Source organism: Blennius ocellaris, assembly GCF_963422515.1.
Source record: "Blennius ocellaris genome assembly, chromosome: 22".
Classification (NCBI taxonomy): Eukaryota; Metazoa; Chordata; class Actinopteri; order Blenniiformes; family Blenniidae; genus Blennius; species Blennius ocellaris.
The window spans coordinates 17,117,485-17,137,693 of NC_137671.1; the positions used below are offsets into that span (position 1 = coordinate 17,117,485).

Sequence of the window (20,209 nt, forward strand, 5' to 3'; positions counted from 1 at the left end):
TTACAAATTGTGTAAAAAAAGCCTTATGTTATAGCCCCAGTCCTTACATTTCATTGATACAATAGTTTAAAGCACATATGTCAAACTCAAGGCCCGCAAGCCAAATGTGGCCTGCCACATTATTTTATGTGGGCGACAAGAGCTCAAAAGTCTGATTGTTTTAAAATAAATACCCTATTGTTCCCAAAAGGCGTGTAATACTCGAGTGCAAGCCTTGTGGTGCGTGTCTATTAGGAACACGTGAGCACAGGTTCAAACATTCTATAAAACATGGTAATCACATGTGCTTTTGTTGACACAGAAGTAGTTCTGCACTTTCACATATCTAGATTAGTCCCACCCCCGCCAACCAGTGTTCCACCCGATGGAGGACAACCCACTGCCAGAAACGGACCACAACACCCCACATCACTCGCCACATTGAGACACGAACACGGAGGGACTAGGGGCCCAATGAGGTGCACCATGCAGCGGGGAAGAAGGGAGTGACGGGCGACTGCCCCTTCCAGCCGCAGCACAAGCCCCGGGTGGAGCAGTGTTAAGAATGAAAAAGCTTGAAAAAAATTTAATCGACTTTTGTTTATGTACTTTTGCACCCACTGCAAAATATTATATTTTATCAAGTAGTGAGGTTTGTTTCTTCCAGCTCGCCACATATTATGGCATTGACCATAAACTACATTTCCCACAATGCATGCCAATTATGTTACCTGCGAAGTGGCGGCACCCCACCACTAGATTGCAGTGTATAAAGTTCAATGCAATTTTCAACAAGTAGAATTGAGAAATACAAATGATCCCAAAATGTCAAGGAAGACAAAAAATTATGCAGATGAAAGGCTGTTTTATGAGCGATGGGAAGGTGAATAAATGTTTGTGCTTCATGGAGAAAAGTGTCTTTTGTGTTATGAGGCAGTGTCGGTTGTCAAAGAGGACAATATACGTTTGCATTTTGACACCAAGCAGAGCTAAGTATGCCAAAGTTAGCCTTAACAGAGCAACTAGCAAATCTATATTTTTTTTTTTAGCTATGTAAATGCGTATGTAATATTGGTAACATCAATATGTAATAAAGTCAGAAATATATAGGATTAAGGAGTACTCCTTCAGGTTCCTTAGATCCACAATCTCTCGAGAGCTGAAGTGGACCTCCCAGATAGACACTATCATAAAGAAGGCTCAGCAGGGGACGTACTTCCTGCGTCAGCTCAAGAAGTTCAACCTGCCCCATGAGCTGCTGATCATGTTTTACACCTCCATCATCCAGGCTCTTCTGTGCACTTCCATCTCTGTCTGGTTTGGCTCTGCAACCAAACTGAACAGACAGAGAGTACAACGGACAATCAGGACTGCAGAAAACATCAGTGACATCGACCTCCCCCCCCATCCAGGACATATACCAGTCCAGGGTCAGAATACGGCAGGTGGCATCACTGCAGACCCCTCACTGCAGTTTCTTCCCCCAGGATGTCATTATGATTAAAACTACTGAGTCACAGAATGTCAGACCTGCTGCTGCAGGATATCGTAGAACAACTGTCACTGTCACTGCAGCTGTACCCTACATGCACATTTTTTAATTTTTTTAATGACCATCTCCTCTTTAATGTTGCACTTGCACCGAGAGTTCCTACCAAAGTCAAATTCCTAATACGTTAAACATATCTGGCAATAAAACTGATTCTGAGTACCATATTTTCCACACTATAGAGTGCACCTGCCCGTTTGTCGCACCTGCAAAATTCAACAACAGCAACAAAAAAAAAAATATATATATATATAGCTTTTCAAAGATAACTCAAAGCTTCTATTTTTGTTAATAAAATGATTATATATATAAAAAAAAAAAAAGTTGAAATAAAACACTTTGAACATTGATCACACTAGCCACTTTGTCACAATGTTTGTTTGTTTTTTGTATATATATATATATATGTGTATATATATATATATATATATATATATATATACACACATATATATATATATACACATATATATATATATATACATATATACATATCTATATATATATATATATATACATATATATATATATATGTATATATGTGTATATATGTATATATATATATATATATATATGTATATATATATATACGCTGTATAAGCCGCACTTGACGATAAGCTGCAGGTGTCCACATTGTAAAAGGGCAAGAATTTCACTGGACAAACATGGAGAATGCTCATATTTTCATCAATTCTCGCAAATCTTTGGGGTACAGACGTAGTTTACCACCATCCAGTATGGAATAAATGAATAATGCAATGCAATGTAAAGTGTCTTTGAGTGCCTAGAAAAGTGCTATATAAAACCAATGCATTGTTATTATTAAATCTGTCTTTCATAGTGCTGGAAATTCCTGCGCACAGTGCTATGTTGTGCCTCATGTGCCTGCTGCGAAGCCCACAGTCAGACAGAGAGAGACACACAAAGACACAGAGAGAGACAGATACATGATCACCAAGCATGATAAAGTATAAAGTACATTATCGGTAATTTGCTGATTGTGATTCTGAGGAAGAACATTTCTCAGCCACGGATGCAACACGTTAGCTTTACAATGCACCTGATGCAACATTCACAGCTGCAAAACTAGAGAGACACAGACAGAGAGACAGATACATAATCAGCAAGCATTTTATCTCTGTTGATAAAGTATTTTATCGGTTATTTGCTGATTGTCATTATGAGAAGGAAGATTCTTCAGCCACGGAGTCCAGCACGCTAGTCAGCTGTTGGAGCTCCCGACCACAGCAGCACAAGACGAGCTCACCAAGAGCAGAAATGTCACTTTAAAGGCAAGTTTTGGAGAAGCAGAGATGCCAAAAACAGCACGTATCGACATGCGGAAGTTGAATCTGGCAGCATGAAGCTTGTTAACCCATAAAAATCCATAAATTAGCCGCATCGTGTAATAAGCCAAAGCGTTGGAAAAAAGTAGCAGCTTTTTGTCCGGAAAATACGGTACTTACATTTATTTTACATTGTATTCTGTTTCATTTCGTTAAATTCTATAGTCTTACATGTGGTCCTTTGAGAGCAACCATTATGCTGATGTGGCCTTTGGTGAAAATGAGTTTGACACCACTCATTCATCCTCAAAGGCGAAATGTGACAAGTGATCATCTTAAGGCTTTCTATTAACATTTAAAGAACCCATATTTTGCTGATGAAAGCACAGAAAAGTCTACTTAGAATAATATGGGTTCTTTAATAGACATTGTTTAACATCTGTTCAAAAGAACACACACAGCAAACTGGATGTTTTCAGAGCTTTATTATATTCACACAACAGCCTCAAATCTCAAAAACTATAGATAAGAATTTATGTACAGTCATAACTATAGCAGGAATTCTCTCCTGTTGCACAAAGATACTGTATGTATTTAGGTTTTTCATGTGACGTCAGAGGTCTTGTAGTACAACTGGTCCCACCATTTTGGATATTCCCTGACTGTAAACAACACGGTAAACAAAGTCACACTTAAGTCATAATTTGAACAGATATCAGAGATGGGCATCTTTTGTGTACCTGTGGCCTGCACTAACAGACAGGAAACCTGCCCTTACCTCTCATTTAATTATTTCCCTGCCGACCTTGAGAGAAAGGAGAGATGGATTGTAGCTGTGAAGGGAGGGAAGGCAGGGAGACGGGTACTCCAGATTCTGCAGTGTCCATTTCATATCGGTTTGATAGTTTGTTTCTGTGTGCACATTGTTTATGGTTCAATTACAGAAGTTAGTCTCTCCTTTCCAGTCTCTCGACAGTGGTCGGGGGACACAGGGGAGCCTCGGCTGTGAAGGTGTGCTGTGGTATCTAGAACCAAGCAGTTAGCAGATCCTTTAAGTATTGATAGATGTTTGGTGGGCCTCAATGGGACCACCTACATCAATGAGTCTTCGCTGGCCGTGAATCATTGATGCAGGTGATTCTAATCACCTTTTCTCCTTTCTAGGACTACTTTTACCAGATTAGTTCCTATGCAATCTCTCCAGTTTTGGAGACTCTCACTGATACTATTCTGTCCTCACCGAACTCGCCCATGTCAACACCCTTGTCTATGTTTCTGCCTCTCACACTTTCCCTTTCCAACACCTCAAGATAATTACAAGCTTTTGCCAATATTAATTTGGATAGAAAACCATTATTAGAGAGGTTTACTGGACAGCCAAATGAAGATCAAATATGGTTGAATGTCACAGCATTCAAAAAGAAAATATAAGGTTGTGGCTTTTGGATTTTTCATAGTATTTTGTGTCAGAGGTCATGTTATGAATGGTATAAGTATGAAATGTACATACTTATATCATGTTATGAATGGTATAAGTATGACATTTACATACTTCTTTAAAAAAAAGCTCACTTTGTGCAATTTTTCTCACTTCAATGTCCCAGAACACATGTTGGAGTGCGCTGGATACAAGATGTGATGAACTGATGCAGTGAGATGTCTGTCTTTCTATTGGTGTTAGTCCTGTTTTGAGCTGCCCCTCCTCACAAGTGAACTGCAGTGACTCTGTGACCACTCCAGAGCCGATTTAAAGTGTGAGCACAGCCTGATCCGGCAGCCAACCTCTCATGTAAACAGAGTCCATGAGACAGAGTTTGCATGGTTTGTTTGAAGGGAAAGTGTGATAGAAACAGATGAGCCAAGCAGAAAACACACAGCAGATAACACACATTCCCACTGGCATGTTGCTGCTGTCGGTACACTTGACAGTGGGCAGTTCCTCCTGTGGCGCTCCATGCTGAGCAAGTACTCCACTGTCTGCCTGCTAACAGCTTTTCTTTGCAGCTGCTTTGAAGAAGCTGGACCCTCCATTGAGAATGTGGCTGCGAAGAGAAATAGAAGAAGAATGAACTCTCCCCTCCCTTTTTTTCCAGTTTCGGCCTCCTTTGATTCTTGCTACCCAGGCCCCTGTCCTTCTGTTTATTCCTCCTCCTTTGTCCTCCTGCTTTCTAGTGATAGCACCTGATTGCCTGTCTTGTCTGAGCATCAATGTTGAAGCCAAAATCAGGTTGAAAAATATATGTACCAGTCCTCACTGCATAAGAAAAGCGACTTTGAGTTGGGGGGCTTGGGTGGGAGCATTGTCTATGTTGATAAATAACCCGAAAAACAGACATCTCAGTTGCAGCCTGATCTTCAGAAAAAAAGAAACGCTCCCATGAAAGCAAACTACCTGACCTAACATCTTGCAAGCTCTCTCACTTCCTCCTCACTCTCCAAGAAAACACATCCATCAATCCGCCATCTATGACTCCACCATCCATGGGCGCTTGTTTCTGCTGCTCACCTCCACTCTGAGGCTCACAGTTCTCACGATGTTTTCCAGTGCATGTGTCGCGCCTCGGCCACTTGTCTGCTTCTGCCTCTCTTTTTTTCTCTCGCTCACTCTGACTAATCTCTTTTTGTCTGCTTGTCCCGGCTGCACTGAGGAGCCTACACTGCATTTGTGCGGTTCACTACACAACACCCCTCCCCATTGTTTTGTTTCCTGCTTCTTTTTTTTTGCCCATTTAAAAAAAAAAAAAAATGTTCTTGTTGATGTTTGTGGCAACTTCCTGTTTCTGTCCAGAACTTAAAAAACCCCAAAACAAACATTTTCCTCCTGTAGCAATAGTTTCTGTAGAGGGGTTTATCACACCCCCTCCAGTCCTCACCCCTACACCTATTCACCTCCCTTGTCTGCAGAGCCTCTGACCACTATTTTTCAGTCTTGTAGCTGAAGCTGTAGAGTGGCTCGGACTTTTCTCTTTCTACTCATATTTTTTCTCAACATGTCCTCCACACTTTCTTTCTAAACACACTCAGAGAGGAGCACACATGCTGGTGTGCACCGGCTCTCGACTCATCAGTCTCACCCATTCTCCCACACAATCTCACACAAGCACTTTTTCACCCTTTACCTTGGCACCAAGAAGCCTCCATTCATGGCCCAAGTATGCTTCACAGAATCCGATACTTTGTCTGTCATGCATCTGAAGGAAAGGGAGAAAATGATCATAAGCCAAAGCTGTGGGTGCAATGTGGGTGGGGTGGGAGGTTGTACACCCACCCCTTCACCACTTAATCCATCCCATAAGAGGGAGAGTGCACATCAAAGGCGGCATGTAGAATCCATGCACATACAGTAGAGATGTGTATTCAGGTCCTAATGACTTTTCCCAAACTCTTACGGTCCACACACTAAGCCCACAACAAGCCAGGCTAACAGTCATCTGCTCTGACTACCTTCCTCAGACCCATGCAGGCACGCACACTTTTGGGACGTTCAGCATTGATTGCTGTCAAAGCCATTTGTTATGTGTTCCATAGACAAACAGGCAACCAGCGCTGCCCCCAGACTCCCTCCCACTGTTTTTTTTTTCTTTCAAATTTGCATGCCCTTCCACCTCTTCCCCTCCCTCTCTCACCCCCAATTTTGAGTGTGCAACCCTCCTTCCCCTCAAATCCCTCTCCGGACCTATTACACCTATCCTCTCTCTCACACTTTCTCTATCACTCTCTCTCCGTCTCCAGCTACATTCTCCTTTATTCCCTCCTGACCATCTGAACTTCAAACCCTCCGTTAGTCTATACCCTTTCCTCTCCCAGTGCCCACATGGAGATGTGAACCCCCCAACCTGTTCTTTCTCACCTTCTTCCTTCATCCTAATGCGAGGGGGAAATCATTACAGATACATGTGGCCATTTGATATGGACAAATGAAAACTGCAGCGGCGACCACAGCAATGTCAGCGTCCATTTTTTTTTCATCCCCAAACCCTATTTCATTCCTAAACATCCACCCTCTACAACTCTATAATTTAGTTTGAATTGAAAGTTTATTTCGGACATGTGGGCACAATTGAAACTATTCAAATATATATATATATATATATATATATATATATATATATATATACACACAATTTATGAAAATCATTGTTTTAAGAACTGGGTTGTGCTTATACACTGCCTGTGCTATATTTAAAAAAAATTATAATTGTCACCCTTTCCCCTGAACTTTTTGACTCTTCCCTGCTTCATTTCCATTCATTTTGATTTGTCTTTTTTGATTTGCTCTGGGGAATTTATTGTTTGGTTTGGGGATTAACATGCTAACAGGGATATTTGGCACTTCTCCATTTCCGTTTCTTGGCTTTGTTATTTCTCTCTCTCTCTCTCTCTCTCTCTCTCTCTCTCTCTATCTATCTATCTATCTATCTATCTATCTGTCTACCTATATTTTGCCCAAACACCAAGAGGGGCTGAAGGTCTGGTCATTTGGGCTTCTCATTAACCTGCTGCTCACTGTTTGTCCCCTTGTCACTTGTGTTTTAGAGAAAGATGAGGCTGCAATTGAGAGCTCTGAGTTCAATGCCACGTCAGTAGCTGATGTGGACAAGCGGGTGAAACGGCGGCTACTTATGGGTAATTCTTTTCTTCCTCTTTCTATGTGTTGCCATGGCACTTGTGCTTGTATCCCCCTCCTCATGACTCCTTCTGTTCTTCCTTATTTGCCTCTCAGTCTTTATGGTTTTGTTAAAAAGCCACATTTCCCACTCATAATTTTGTTGGAGCAAAGAATTAGAAAGATGTAATTTCTTCTAAAGGACAAAGCAAAAGAATTCTACCTAATTGTACCTGCCAAGACTCTTCATGGATCAAAATCCACCTTGCTCCGAATGCCTCAACACGAGGCTTCAGGGCATGCCAGGCCTTTCGGGGTGCTGTGACTCACCAAACACAGTAAAAATGCAGAAGAAGGCAGACCACATAAACATTTAGAAGTAGACTCCCGCTCATAAACCGCTATGTAATTCCAGTTCTATAGATCTTATGGTCTCACGCTTCCTGCTGCTGGTGTCAGTAGCTTCTGCAGCTCCTCCAGAGCTTGTAGTCCCTGATTGTTGTGGTTATAAGGTGACATTGTGGACCATGGTGGTGGGGAGAGGGGGGCGATTACGTCATCTTTTTTCCACAGATGATTGTCTTGAACGGTGTTGCACATGCCAGTGTTTCCCCACTCTGGGGCCCGTGTTCAAAAAAACCCATTTTCATGCTTCTAAAACATCCTCATGTGGACGATTGGCCAAAAAACAGCTTGTTAAGGTTAACTGGAAAGCTCGTGTGGATGGCCCCTTAGACTTAGAATTCCCAGTGATTACACAAATATTTCCTAAGTTTGCCTTCTGACAGTGTCTGAAAAGAGTCAACAGTCAAATCAATGGAAAAGCTGAAAAGTGCAGATATTTAGTGTTTTCTAATTGTTTAAAAGTTTGTCTTATGTTAATAGAAATGCATTATATTGCTTGTACAGCTCAAAATAACTGCAAAATATCATGCACAACATCCAATAGCAATCTATAATCTTTCTTTTATTGTGCATCCCCATTAGTGAAACTGAATTTGCGGACACAGCACTCCAAATGTCTCACGCTAGTTTTATGAGAAAGCATCAGATATGTCTCAAAAGTCTGACAGATGAGTTTATACTAATTTCGTGGCACATTTGCATGGTATATCCCAAAAAAATCTAATCAATTTTATTTCTGGACCCCTTAACATGTACTACTAGTCAATGTGGATAAACTTAATTTCTGACTTATAAGGTGATCAAAGACCTCAATGTTGGTGCTTCTTCTGTTGAAAGCATCAAAGCTGTCATTGGGTGTGTGTCAGGCCTCTTCTCATGGAATTAATGACTTTGTCTTTTCAATAATTTCTTTTTTGTGATTTCATGATTTCCAATCAAGTGAAAGTTGTACTTGTTCTGAAGCCCCAATGCACGTCTTCCTCTATGCTTTTATTAACTTTCTTTGATTTCCCTAGATAGGTGCACAAACAGGGACCTCTGGTATATGCTGTCTTTGGTTTGTTAAAATAGGAATCCATAATATTAACATTGGCTGAAATTGTCAAACGAAACAAGAAATGTTTTTGTTTTTTTTTATGTTGCATAAACATTCCAAACAACAAAAAATGGGTCACATACGGTCGCATCTCAGATAACGAGAATATTATAGGTCATTAATTGTTTGCTACACTCATGACATCTAAAGTATTCAAAAAAAAAATGTATTGTGATCTGATCAAATCTAATTTTTATATCTTTTGAGAGGTGGGGGAGGTTATGATTTTTAAGTAAAAAACGTTTTTTGATTCAGGCAAAATTAAATATTCCAGTTTGTGTGGAATAAATCCCAACTCCATTGAAGTTTAACTTACCTCATATATATATATATATATATATATATATATATATATATATATATATATATATATATATATATATATATAAAAATTCCCCTCTCGCCCTCCGCGGGCGGTCACCTGTTTTTCTATTCCAAGCTCGGGTCCTCTACCAGGGGCCTGGGAGCTTGAGGGTCCTGGTCCTCTACCAGAGGCCTGGGAGCTTGAGGGTCCTGGTCCTCTACCAGAGGCCTGGGAGCTTGAGGGTCCTGGTCCTCTACCAGAGGCCTGGGAGCTTGAGGGTCCTGGTCCTCTACCAGAGGCCTGGGAGCTTGAGGGTCCTGGTCCTCTACCAGGGGCCTGGGAGCTTGAGGGTCCTGCACAGTATCTTTGCTGTTCCAAGTACTGCACTTTTCTGGACTGAGATGTCCGAGGTTGTTCCAGGGATCTGCTGTAGCCACTCCTCCAGTTTGGGGGTTACTGCCCCGAGGGCTCTACTGTCACCTTCACCTTCCAGACCCTCTCCAGCTCCTCTCTGAGCCCTTGGTATTTCTCAAGTTTCTCATGTTCCTTCTTTCTGATGTTACCATCACTTGGTATTGCTACATCCACCACCACGGCTTTCCTCTGCCCTTTATCAACCACCACAATGTCTGGTTGGTTCTCCATTACCATCCTGTCTGTCTGTATCTGGAAGTCCCACAGGATCTTCATCGGTCATTCTCCACCACCTTTGGGGGGGTCTCCCACTGTGACCTTGGGGTTTCCAGCCCATACTCCGCACAGATGTTTGGGTACACTATGCCAGCCTCTTGGTTATGGCGTTCCATGTATGCTTTCCCAGCCAGCATCTTGCACCCTGCAGTTCTGTGCTGGATTGTCTCAGGTGCCTCTTTGCACAGTCTACACCTTGGGTCTTGTCTGGTGTGGTAGATCTGGGCTTCTATGGCTCTGGCTCTGATATATATATATATATATATATATATATATATATATATATATTACCCGTGGTAATAGGAGCACTCGGGGCAGTAACCCCCAAACTGGAGGAGTGGCTCCAGCAGATCCCTGGAACAACCTCGGACATGTGACAGGTGAACAGGTGACCGCCCGCGGAGGGCGAGAGGGGAATTTTTATATACATGCACTGTAACCAAACCCATATGCTGTCAAAAATAAAGCGTTAATTTAATGAATTGATTTGAAACATTTAATTCGTTAAATTACGGTTAGGGTTAGTTAAAACATTTTTTTACATAGTTTTGTTTACTTCCGTTTTTGTTTTTGGGGGTTGTTTTTTTTAACTCCCTTACCGGAACAGCCTTATGTGCAGTATCTCTGGGTGCAGCACTGTGATGTGAGTGGAATAATATTAAAGCAGAACGTTTGACTTTAAAAAACTACCTGATGGCTGATTGAGAAAGTGAAAGTTTTTGCTTTACTTTGTAAAAGCTGAATTTACCAACCACAGAAGCTTTAAGAAGTACAAGCAAGAACAGCAGGTTGCCATTTTGGCTGACCAATATCCGCCAAACTGCTCAAGCTGGAGGAAAGACTGGCTGGTAAAATATTAATTCCTCCTCTTTCTCTTTCCCTGGTTGTCCTATATACTTGTGTGTGTGCACTCCGGTGTGTGCGCTCTCTCTCTCTCTCTCTCTCTCTCTCTCTCTCTCTCTCTCTCTCTCTCTCTCTCTCTCTCTTTCTCTCTCCCTCTTTCTCTCTCTCTCTCTCTCTCTCAATGGATGTTCCTGTCTCCTCTCCCTGTCTCTCTTGTGTCACAGCATATTATTGTCACTCTGTTCATGCAATAACTTCACAACATTGTTTGTATAAATATTCAAGTTCTCAAAGTGGAGGACCTGCACTCTAACAAAACCCAGACTTATGTTAGATGTTTATTAATTGATTCAAAAGTTATGTTTTTATTATTTTGCTATTCTTGGAGAGATACAGTTTCATGCACAGCTAAAATAATGTTATAAAATAGTCTTTTAATTTAAATATATATTCTGCATGTGTTGAGTCGATATTCATTCTGTGGTTTTCCCTAAAATAAAATCCATTACAAGCGTCAGTCTCCAGTATAAAAATAATATGATTAATTGCAATTAATTACAGAAAATTGTGCAATTAATTAGTTATTTATTGATCACACCCCCAGCGTTGCAGCTGGGCTTCGCGTCTGGTCCCAGGGATAAAAAATAAAAAGAGAAGGGTAAAGAGAAAAAGGATAGTCCAAATGGTGTTCTACTCGCCAGCGGGTTGAACCTTGGTTTGGGTTTGTGGTCCACTTTGTGCTCTCTTGGTCTTCCCAGTGATGCAGAGATGTGTGCCTTGCTCAGAAGCCTGGGTGAGAAGCTGGAAGCAATTGGTTGGGAGGCAGTTTGTCCAAGTTGTGGTGTCCGGGTTGGGTTCGACAATGAGTGCTTGGAAGCAAGGAACCCTGCATTCACTTCACCGCTTCTATTGGTTGCAAGCGACCAGCTGTCTGAGGGGTCTTGGTGCACTTGCTCCAGCAAGGAGTGAGAGTGTAGTGTGTGGAGGTGCCCATGTGTGTTCTCTTCCAAAACACAACTTCCCTGAACAGTTCAACTCAAGCTTTGTAACTGTCAAAGGAGGCAGAGTTAGATTTCTGATGGTGGCAGGGTTACTACATGCACCTGCTGGGAGCTGAGCATGCCATCACTAAACCCTGCTGATAAAAATCTGTTCTGCTCCTGGGATGGAGGTTCTCCCCCTGCTCTAGGGGAGGATTTAACCTTACTCCAAGGGAATAAAGGGATTGAGTGGCTTTGCAGTGCAGGCCGTGAGAATACTGACCTCTCCTGGTTGGTTCAGAAGGTGCAGTAAAAGGTCATTTGTCTACCAATCATCATTTTGGAGGGAGTGGAACCTGTGGAGTGGTCCGCAGTGGACCAACTGGTCACCACACACGAAAGTGCACCGCCACACTTAGGCCCCTCTGGAGCCGTTTGCTGTCCCTGAGAGGAGGTTTGACCATGTCAACATTGACCTGGTGGGCCCACTTCCCCCCTCGCATGGTTTCACCTATCTCCTCACGATGGTGGACAGGATGACCCGTTGGCCTGAAGCAGTTCCCCTCGCCTCAACATCGTCTGCGTGCATTCATCGGCATGTGGGTCGCACGCTTCTCGACCCCTTCAGACCTGTCCTCCGACCGGGGTGCGCAGTTTACATCAGAGATCTGGAACGTAGTCGCCAGGGAGCTGGGGGTCAAGCTGCTCCGCACTACCGCATATCACCCCCAGGTGAATGGGTTGTGCGAGCATTTCCACTGCTACATGTAGGCAGCTCTGCGTGCGAGCCGGACGGATGGTAACTGGGTGGACAAACTCCCCTGGGTGATGCTGGGCCTCAAGACTGCCCTTAAGGAGGACCTGCAGTCCTCGTCCGCCGAGCTTGTCTACAGCCAGGTGCTGCGAGTGACCGGGGCGTTAATTCCAGATGCCACGAAACCCTGGTCTGCAGTCGGGCAACGATCTTCTCTGCGGGAGGTTGCCAGAGTGTTCGTGCCTGTACCCACCTCACAGCACGGTACCCCTGTTCCTCGGGTTCCCCCCAACCTCTACTCGGCGGGGTTTGTATTTATCCAGCATGACGCCCACCATGGGCCGTTTAAGGTCTTGCAGCACGGAGGTAAGAGCCTGGTCGTGAACATGGGTGGGAGACCTGAGACTATTTCCCTGGATAGGGTTAAGTCTGCCCATGTGGACGTTTCCAGGCTGCTGGAATTGGCCCAGTGACTTGCCCTCCTAATCCAGCTGGACTCCCTCAACACCTTTGCCACCTGTGGTCTGTCCGGCTGTGCCCGTGACCCCTTTCCCCCCCTCGGCACCTGCTACCTGTACCCGCCATGGTCAGGCCATCATCCCTTTCCAGCGCAGAGACTTGGACCATGGGTGAATTCTGGGGGGGCTTGTGTAGTGAGTTTGCATAATTCACCCACGGAACCTAAGTTAGGTTAAAGGGTTCCGGTGGGACAGTTAATACCGATGTTATCTTCCTGTTTTGTGGTTCGCATGTTTGCAACTGGCGAGTTGAGAGTCTGTTCCGTTCCTGTTCTAAATTAACGTCTGAATGTCAATAAAACTGCCAACATAGGCACAGTCTTTTTTGATACGCCGCCTCTGACTCCCATTCCTGCGCGCTACAGGCATATGAAACATAATTGCAGGTTAGCTTCAGGCTAATCTAGCAGCGCTGCCCAGACAAAAGCTCTCTTACAGTTCCGTTGCACTGTGTGGTACAGCACTGTCTGTGGGCTGGGCTTCAATGGGGCCTTGCTCCGCTACAAGTGAGCTTTAGGTTTGCTGCTGTGTAAGAGCACTGCGGTCTTGCGCCTTGTCTCTTGGTCAGCTGGGGGGGGGGATGCAGCTTCACATCTGGTCCACCGGATCAAAAAAAAGAAAGAGAAAGAGAAAAAGGATAGTACAAGTGGTGTGTTCTGCTCGCCAGTGGACTGAGCCTTGGTTTGGCTTTGTGGACCACTTTGTGCTCTCTTGGTCCTCCCGGTGAGGCAGAGACGTGTGTCCTGCTCAGAAGCTGGGAGCAGTTGGTTGAGAGGCAGTTTGACCAAGTTCGAATTTTGGACATCTGTGGTGTCCGGGTCGGGTTCGACCAATGAGTGGTTGGAAGCAAGGAGACTTCATTCGCTTCAACGCTTCTATTGGTTCCCAACCTGGGCTTGTGGCCCTCTGGGTCACTGTCCTCCCCCCATGCTGTTTTATTACCTTCTCATTGTTCTTGCAGCCTGTCCTCTTGGGGAATAAGCTGCTTCAAGGAGAGCATGGATTCCAGGCCCAACACTGGATAGTCCATCCATCCATCCAAATTTGATTTGGAATCAAAACAGAAAATCAAAAATGTCTCAGGGTAGTGACCCAAATGACTTGGAAAAAATTGCATGTGCAGTCAGATAAAAAACACAAACTACACAATGAACTGAACAAGTTTGAATTTGAACTCCTGATGCGAGGCTGCTTTGCTCACTACTGAATCACTGTGCCACCAAAATCTGATAAAATACATATCATGTATAGATAGTTTGAGTTAAAGAATAGGAGCTTCCTTCATGCACATATGCAGGAGGTTGCATGCATAGCTCCATGTGTCTGCTGGGAGCACAGAATGCAGCACAGGCTGTCAGCCTGAACAGCATTAGCTTGTTCGATTTGACATAGTTATAGGTTTGTCTGCTTTCTCTGACACACTGAACGCCTGTCTCTGCTCTCATTGTAATCACCACTAACTCAACGCACGTCAGGACTGATAGAGATACAGTTGAGGCTTGAATGGAAATGTGTTCCGAGGTAAGTAAAGTGGCAGGTTTTAATATTGCATGAATATCTTAATCCAGAGCCATGTACCAGACACATGAGCAAAGAGCAAAAAAAGTAAAGACTGAATGATGTTACAGTGGCTGTATGGTTAATGTCACGGATCACACTCAGAGACTCAGTTGCAGACAGAGACACGGCAAACAGGGATGCTCTCAGAGTACTTTAATAAATGATGTGGCAATGAACACAAACCAAAAACACAAGCAAGCAGAACTCCAAGAGCCAGAATTACAGACGTACGGACTAAACCTAGAAACTACAAACTTAAACCCAACCAAACAGAACTCCAGAATAAACAATACAGAACCACTACACAGACTACAAAAACACCCCAACCAAACTATCAGGACCCAGCGGGAGACTAAGGGAGCACACAGCCTGGTACGAAGCGGAGCGGGATGAATGGCGTGGTCGACGCTGGAGACCCACGGAGGTGGCGTGTGCTGCAGCCAGGAGGATGGTTGTCCGGGAGTCCTGTGCTGAAGGTGTAGGAACGGGTCAACGAGCTGAGTCTCATGCAGGAGCTTGGTGCAGCAGGGTGGGTCAAGAGCTGCAGCCGAGGAGAGACAAACTTTAACGAAGGGAAAAAACAGACTGAGGCGAGGTCAGGCAGAACAGAGTTCAACTAACGGTAGGTAGTTTTACGGTCCGACGCCGAGTCTTCATCTGCTGCCAGCTTTATAGAGAGGTGCATGTTGAGTGAAGCCACACCCTGCCGCAGGTGTGAGCACTCAGGAAATCAGCACTGCACTGCACTCGTCCACACCTCACACAGCATGCAGCACATGCCCACCTAGGAAAAAGGAAAGGAGGGAGGGGGAAGGGAAAAATGCTGCCACTAGGCAGAGCCAGAGGTGGAGGTCATGACAGTGCCCCCCCCCCCCCCCCCCCCCTATGTGCACCTCCAGGTTCTTCAGGGCCATACCCCTCCCAATCCACCAGAAACTGAAGTCCGCGACCCCGTCGGCGCACATCCATAAGGTGTCTTACTGTGTACGCAGGTGCGTCGTCCACCATCCTGGGTGGTGGAGGAGGACGGACAGGGGGGGCCAGAGTGCTCTCTCTGACAGGTTTTACTTGGGACACATGAAAAGTCGGATGGATCCTCATGGAGGCAGGAAGTTTGAGCCGCACCGAACTAGGGTTAACAATCTTGTCTACCTCAAATGGTCCAACAAACCGTGGTGCCAGCTTCCGAGATTCCACCTTCAGGGGAAGATCCTTGGCCCGGAGCCAAACCTTTTGGCCCGGCGTATACACTGGAGCAGGAGTGCGTCTGCGATTTGCCTGTTGTTCCATCCTCTGGTTTGACTGAGTTAGTGAGGCCCTAGCCTTCTTCCACGTCCTCTCGCATCTATTGATGAAACCCTGAATGGATGGGACAGCAATCTCCTCTTCCTGAGATGGGAACAATGGCGGCTGGTACCCCAGGGAGCACTGGCAGGGCGACAAGCCAGAGGAAGAGTTAGGTAGCGTGTTGTGAGCGTACTCTACCCATGGAAGCTGAGAACTCCAGGCAGTGGGGTTTTCTGCCGTGACACATCTCAGCAGGGTTTCCAGGGACTGGTTCGCCAGCTCCGACTGACCATTTGACTGTGGATGAAACCCAGATGTTAAACTGACTGTGGCACCCAGAGCCTTGCAGAACAGCCTCCACACCTCCGACGTAAACTGAGGTCCACGGTCTGACACAATATCCACTGGTATCCCATGGATCCAGAAGACTTGTGCTACCATTGTCTCAGCCGTCTCTTTAGCAGAGGGGAGTTTAGGAAGAGCGATAAAATGTGCCGCCTTAGAAAACCAATCGACCACAGTTAAAATTGTTGTATTACCGTCGGAAGGAGGCAATCCTGTAATGAAGTCCACCGCAATGTGTGACCAGGGCCAGTGTGGTACAGGTAAAGGCTGCAGTAGACCAGAGCTGGGCTTGGTCGAGGACTTTTGACAGGCACAGACAGAGCAGGCAGCGACAGACTCCTTGGTGTCCTTCTCCATGGTTTTCCACCAAAACCTCTGCCTCAGGACACCCAGGGTACGGGCAGCTCCAGGATGGCAGGTCAGACGAGACGAGTGGGCCCATTGGAGAACCTGTGAGCGAACAGAGTTAGGGACAAATAGGGTCCTGGGTGGACCAGTACCTGGATTGTCTGACTGGTCCGGTGCACTCTGTACCAGGTTCTCGATCTCCCATGTCAGAGAGGCAACTAGGCAGGTCTTGGGCAGGATGGTCTCAGGTTCTCTGGACTGCTCCTCCCTGGAGTGCAGGCGGGACAGGGCATCCGGCTTCACATTCCTGGATCCGGGGCGGTACGTGAGGGTGAACTGGAAGCGACCAAAAAATAATGCCCAGCGAGCCTGTCTCGAATTGAGCCTCCGGGCGGAGCGGACATATTCCAGATTCTTGTGGTCCGTCCACACCACAAACGGTTGTTCCGCCCCCTCCAACCAGTGTCGCCACTCCTCCAGGGCCATCTTCACTGCCAGCAACTCTCGGTTTCCCACATCATAGTTCTGTTCCGCTGGGGAGAGACGACATGAGAAGGCACATGGATGCAGCTTACCATCACTCGGGCTGTGCTGAGATAATACTGCTCCCACACCAATATCAGATGCATCCACTTTGACGATGAACTGCAGCGTTGGGTCGGGTTGAACTAATATTGGCGCCGAGGTAAACCGGTCCTTCAATGACTGGAAGGCTGGGGCTGCTTCAGTGGTCCAGGAGAAGGTTCGAGAGGTGGAGGTCAGAGTGGTTAGGGGTGCGGCCACTTTGCTGTAGTCCCTTATAAACCTCCGATAAAAGTTGGCAAACCCTAAAAATCGCTGAAGTTGTTTCCGGGTTTCAGGTTCTGGCCAATCTTTTACTGCAGGCAGTTTCTGAGGATCCATCCTTAGCTCCCCCCGTGAGATCACATATCCGAGGAAGGATGTAGTGGAGGTGTGAAATTCACATTTCTCTGCCTTCACAAACAACCGGTTCTTGAGGAGTCGTTCCAGGACTTGTCGGACATGCAGGGTGTGCTCCTCTGGGGTCTGGGAGTAGATAAGGATGTCGTCGAGGTAAACAAAAACAAACCGGTTTATCATATCCCGAAGGACATCGTTGATTAGACTTTGGAAGACAGCAGGGGCATTAGTGAGCCCAAAGGGCATCACTAGGCACTCAAAGTGTCCCAGAGGAATGTTGAAAGCTGTCTTCCATTCGTCCCCCTGGCGGATCCGGATGAGGTGGTAGGCATTTCTCAGGTCGAGTTTGGTGAAGATGTTGGCACCATGTAATGAGGAAAATGCCGAGTTGATCAGAGGTAGGGGATAAGCATTATTCACAGTGATCTCATTCAGGCCACGAAAGTCTATGCAGGGACGTAAGGTGCCATCCTTCTTGTCCACGAAGAAAAACCCTGCACCCACCGGAGAGGAGGATGGTCTGATGATCCCTGCAGCCAGCGAATCACGGATGTAATCCTCCATGGCAGCCTGTTCGGGCTTGGACACGCTATATAGGCGGCTTTTGGGAAGGGTCGCACCCGAAAGGAGCTCTATAGCACAGTCATAAGGGCGATGTGGGGGAAGAGAGAGTGCACTCTCTTTACAAAACACTGGTGCCAGGTCATGATACTCTGGAGGAACCTTGGACAGGTCCACAGGAACAGGTGACTGGTGAAGATCAGCGCTCGCAGGTGTCAGGGCAGATCGAAGGCAGCTGGCATGACACTGGGGGCTCCATGATGAAACCTTGTCTCTGCTCCAATCTATCTGGGGATTGTGCAGCTTCAACCAGGGGTAACCCAGGACTACAGGTGGGTTGGAGTGATCTATAATATGAAACCTCAGACTTTCATGATGATTGCCAGCCAACACCAACCTTACAGGGACAGATCGGAACCGGACTTGGGCTAACGGAAGACCATTTAGTGCTCGGGCTTCAACAGGAACGTAGAGAGGCTCGATCGGGATCTGGAGCTGCTCAGCGAGTTGGCTGTCCAGGAAGTTTTCTTTGGCGCCAGAGTCAATTAACACAGTCACTGGGACAGGCTGAACTCGCCAGCAGAGAGAAGCGGCCAGCTGGAGACGTGGAGGGGAGGAGGTCATGGTTCGGCTCAACTGGATTCCTCCCGTTACTGGTGAGCCACCCCTTTTGCTGGACGGGTGGGGCAGGTGGCAATGTAATGGCCAGTCCGGCCACAGTACAGATGAGCGTTCCTGGCTTGGCGTCGTTTCCTCTCTTGAGGTGTGAGTTGCGCCCACCCAATCTGCATGGGCTCCGGTTCAGTTTCAGATGACGGGGAGTTCACTGGACTTGCCTGAACCGGGTTCGGGAAGCGGGTTGCAGTTGGTCGGAATTGCTGGCTGCGTTCTCGTCTGCGTTCCCGTAGACAATTATCCAGATTAATTGTCAAAGCGATGAGGGTATCCAGGTTTGCAGCCTCCTCTCGTGTGGCAAGTTGGTCCTTCAACTCCTCATTGAGGCCTCGATAGAAGGCATTCTGCAGGGCTGCATCATTGAATCCACTCTCCACGGAAAGGTTACGAAATTCTATTGCAAATTCCGCTGCACTCCTGGCCCCCTGCCGCAAGGTGGTAAGGCGGTTTCCGGCATCCCGGCTCCGAACAGGGTGGTCAAATATCTATCTTCTTCATCTCATTTGTGAAGGCGGAATATGAGGAACATATTTCGCCTTGCCTCTCCCAAACAGATGCTCCCCAATCCCTCGCCGGGCCCTTCAACAACCCAACCAAATAAGCTATTCTAGACCTATCAGATGCATAAGACATAGGCTGTAACTCAAAAACCAAGGCAACCTGAGTAAGAAACGCTTGACAGGAACCAAGTCTCCGGCGTAACGTTCCGGTGTGGGCACAGCGGGTTCACGAGGAAAAGGGAGTGGTGAAGGATTCGTGTTGGGAGATGCCGAACTATGAGTGGGAACAGTAACTACTGGGGCAGCTGAGGAAGCAGTCATAACTGTGGCTAAAGAATTAACCTTGCTGGTTAGCTGAGAGACTTGATTTAATAAAGCATGGTTACTCTCTACCAAAGTGCGTAGTAGCATGTCGTGGTGACCCAACATGGCGCCATGACTGGCCATAGCCTGTTCCATGCCTGGTGCCTGAGAGGCCTGATCAGCGCCGGTCACATTGTCCGCTGAGTTCATCTTGGTCAGACCGTACTGTCACGGATCACACTCAGAGACTCAGTTGTGGACAGAGACACGGCAAACAGGGATGCTCTGAGTACTTTAATAAATGATGTGGCAATGAACACAAACCAAAAACACAAGCAAGCAGAACTCCAAGAGCCAGAATTACAGACGTACGGACTAAACCTAGAAACTACAAACTTAAACCCAACCAAACAGAACTCCAGAATAAACTAAATAGAACCACTACACAGACTACGATAACACCCCAACCAAACTATCAGGACCCAGCGGGAGACTAAGGGAGCACACAGCCTGGTACGAAACGGAGCGGGATGAATGGTGTGGTCGATGCTGGAGACCCACGGAGGTGGCGTGTGCTGCAGCCAGGAGGATGGTTGTCCGGGAGTTCTGTGCTGAAGGTGTAGGAACGGGTCAATGAGCTGAGTCTCATGCAGGAGCTTGGTGCAGCAGGGTGGGTCAAGAGCTGCAGCCGAGGAGAGA

At 46.1% G+C, this 20,209-nt stretch overlaps 2 protein-coding genes across 3 annotated transcripts in view; both read left to right on the forward strand.

Moving 5' to 3' along the window:
- Window positions 1-20,209, forward strand: part of mpped1 (metallophosphoesterase domain containing 1) — a gene marked incomplete at both ends in the record, with an annotated part of 407,823 nt that overhangs the window by 82,360 nt on the left and 305,254 nt on the right. The gene's annotated exons all lie outside the window — the stretch shown is intronic.
- The window catches only part of scube1 (signal peptide, CUB domain, EGF-like 1), a 174,519-nt gene that overhangs the window by 70,362 nt on the left and 83,948 nt on the right, over window positions 1-20,209 (forward strand). Inside the window, exon 7 of one of the 2 annotated variants that reach the window (XM_080518490.1) lies at window positions 7,351-7,440. The exons of the other annotated variant lie outside the window; for it this stretch is intronic. Coding sequence (XP_080374616.1) covers window positions 7,351-7,440 — 90 coding nt within the window. The remainder of the gene's footprint in view (window positions 1-7,350; window positions 7,441-20,209) is intronic. 2 annotated transcript variants of the gene reach the window in all.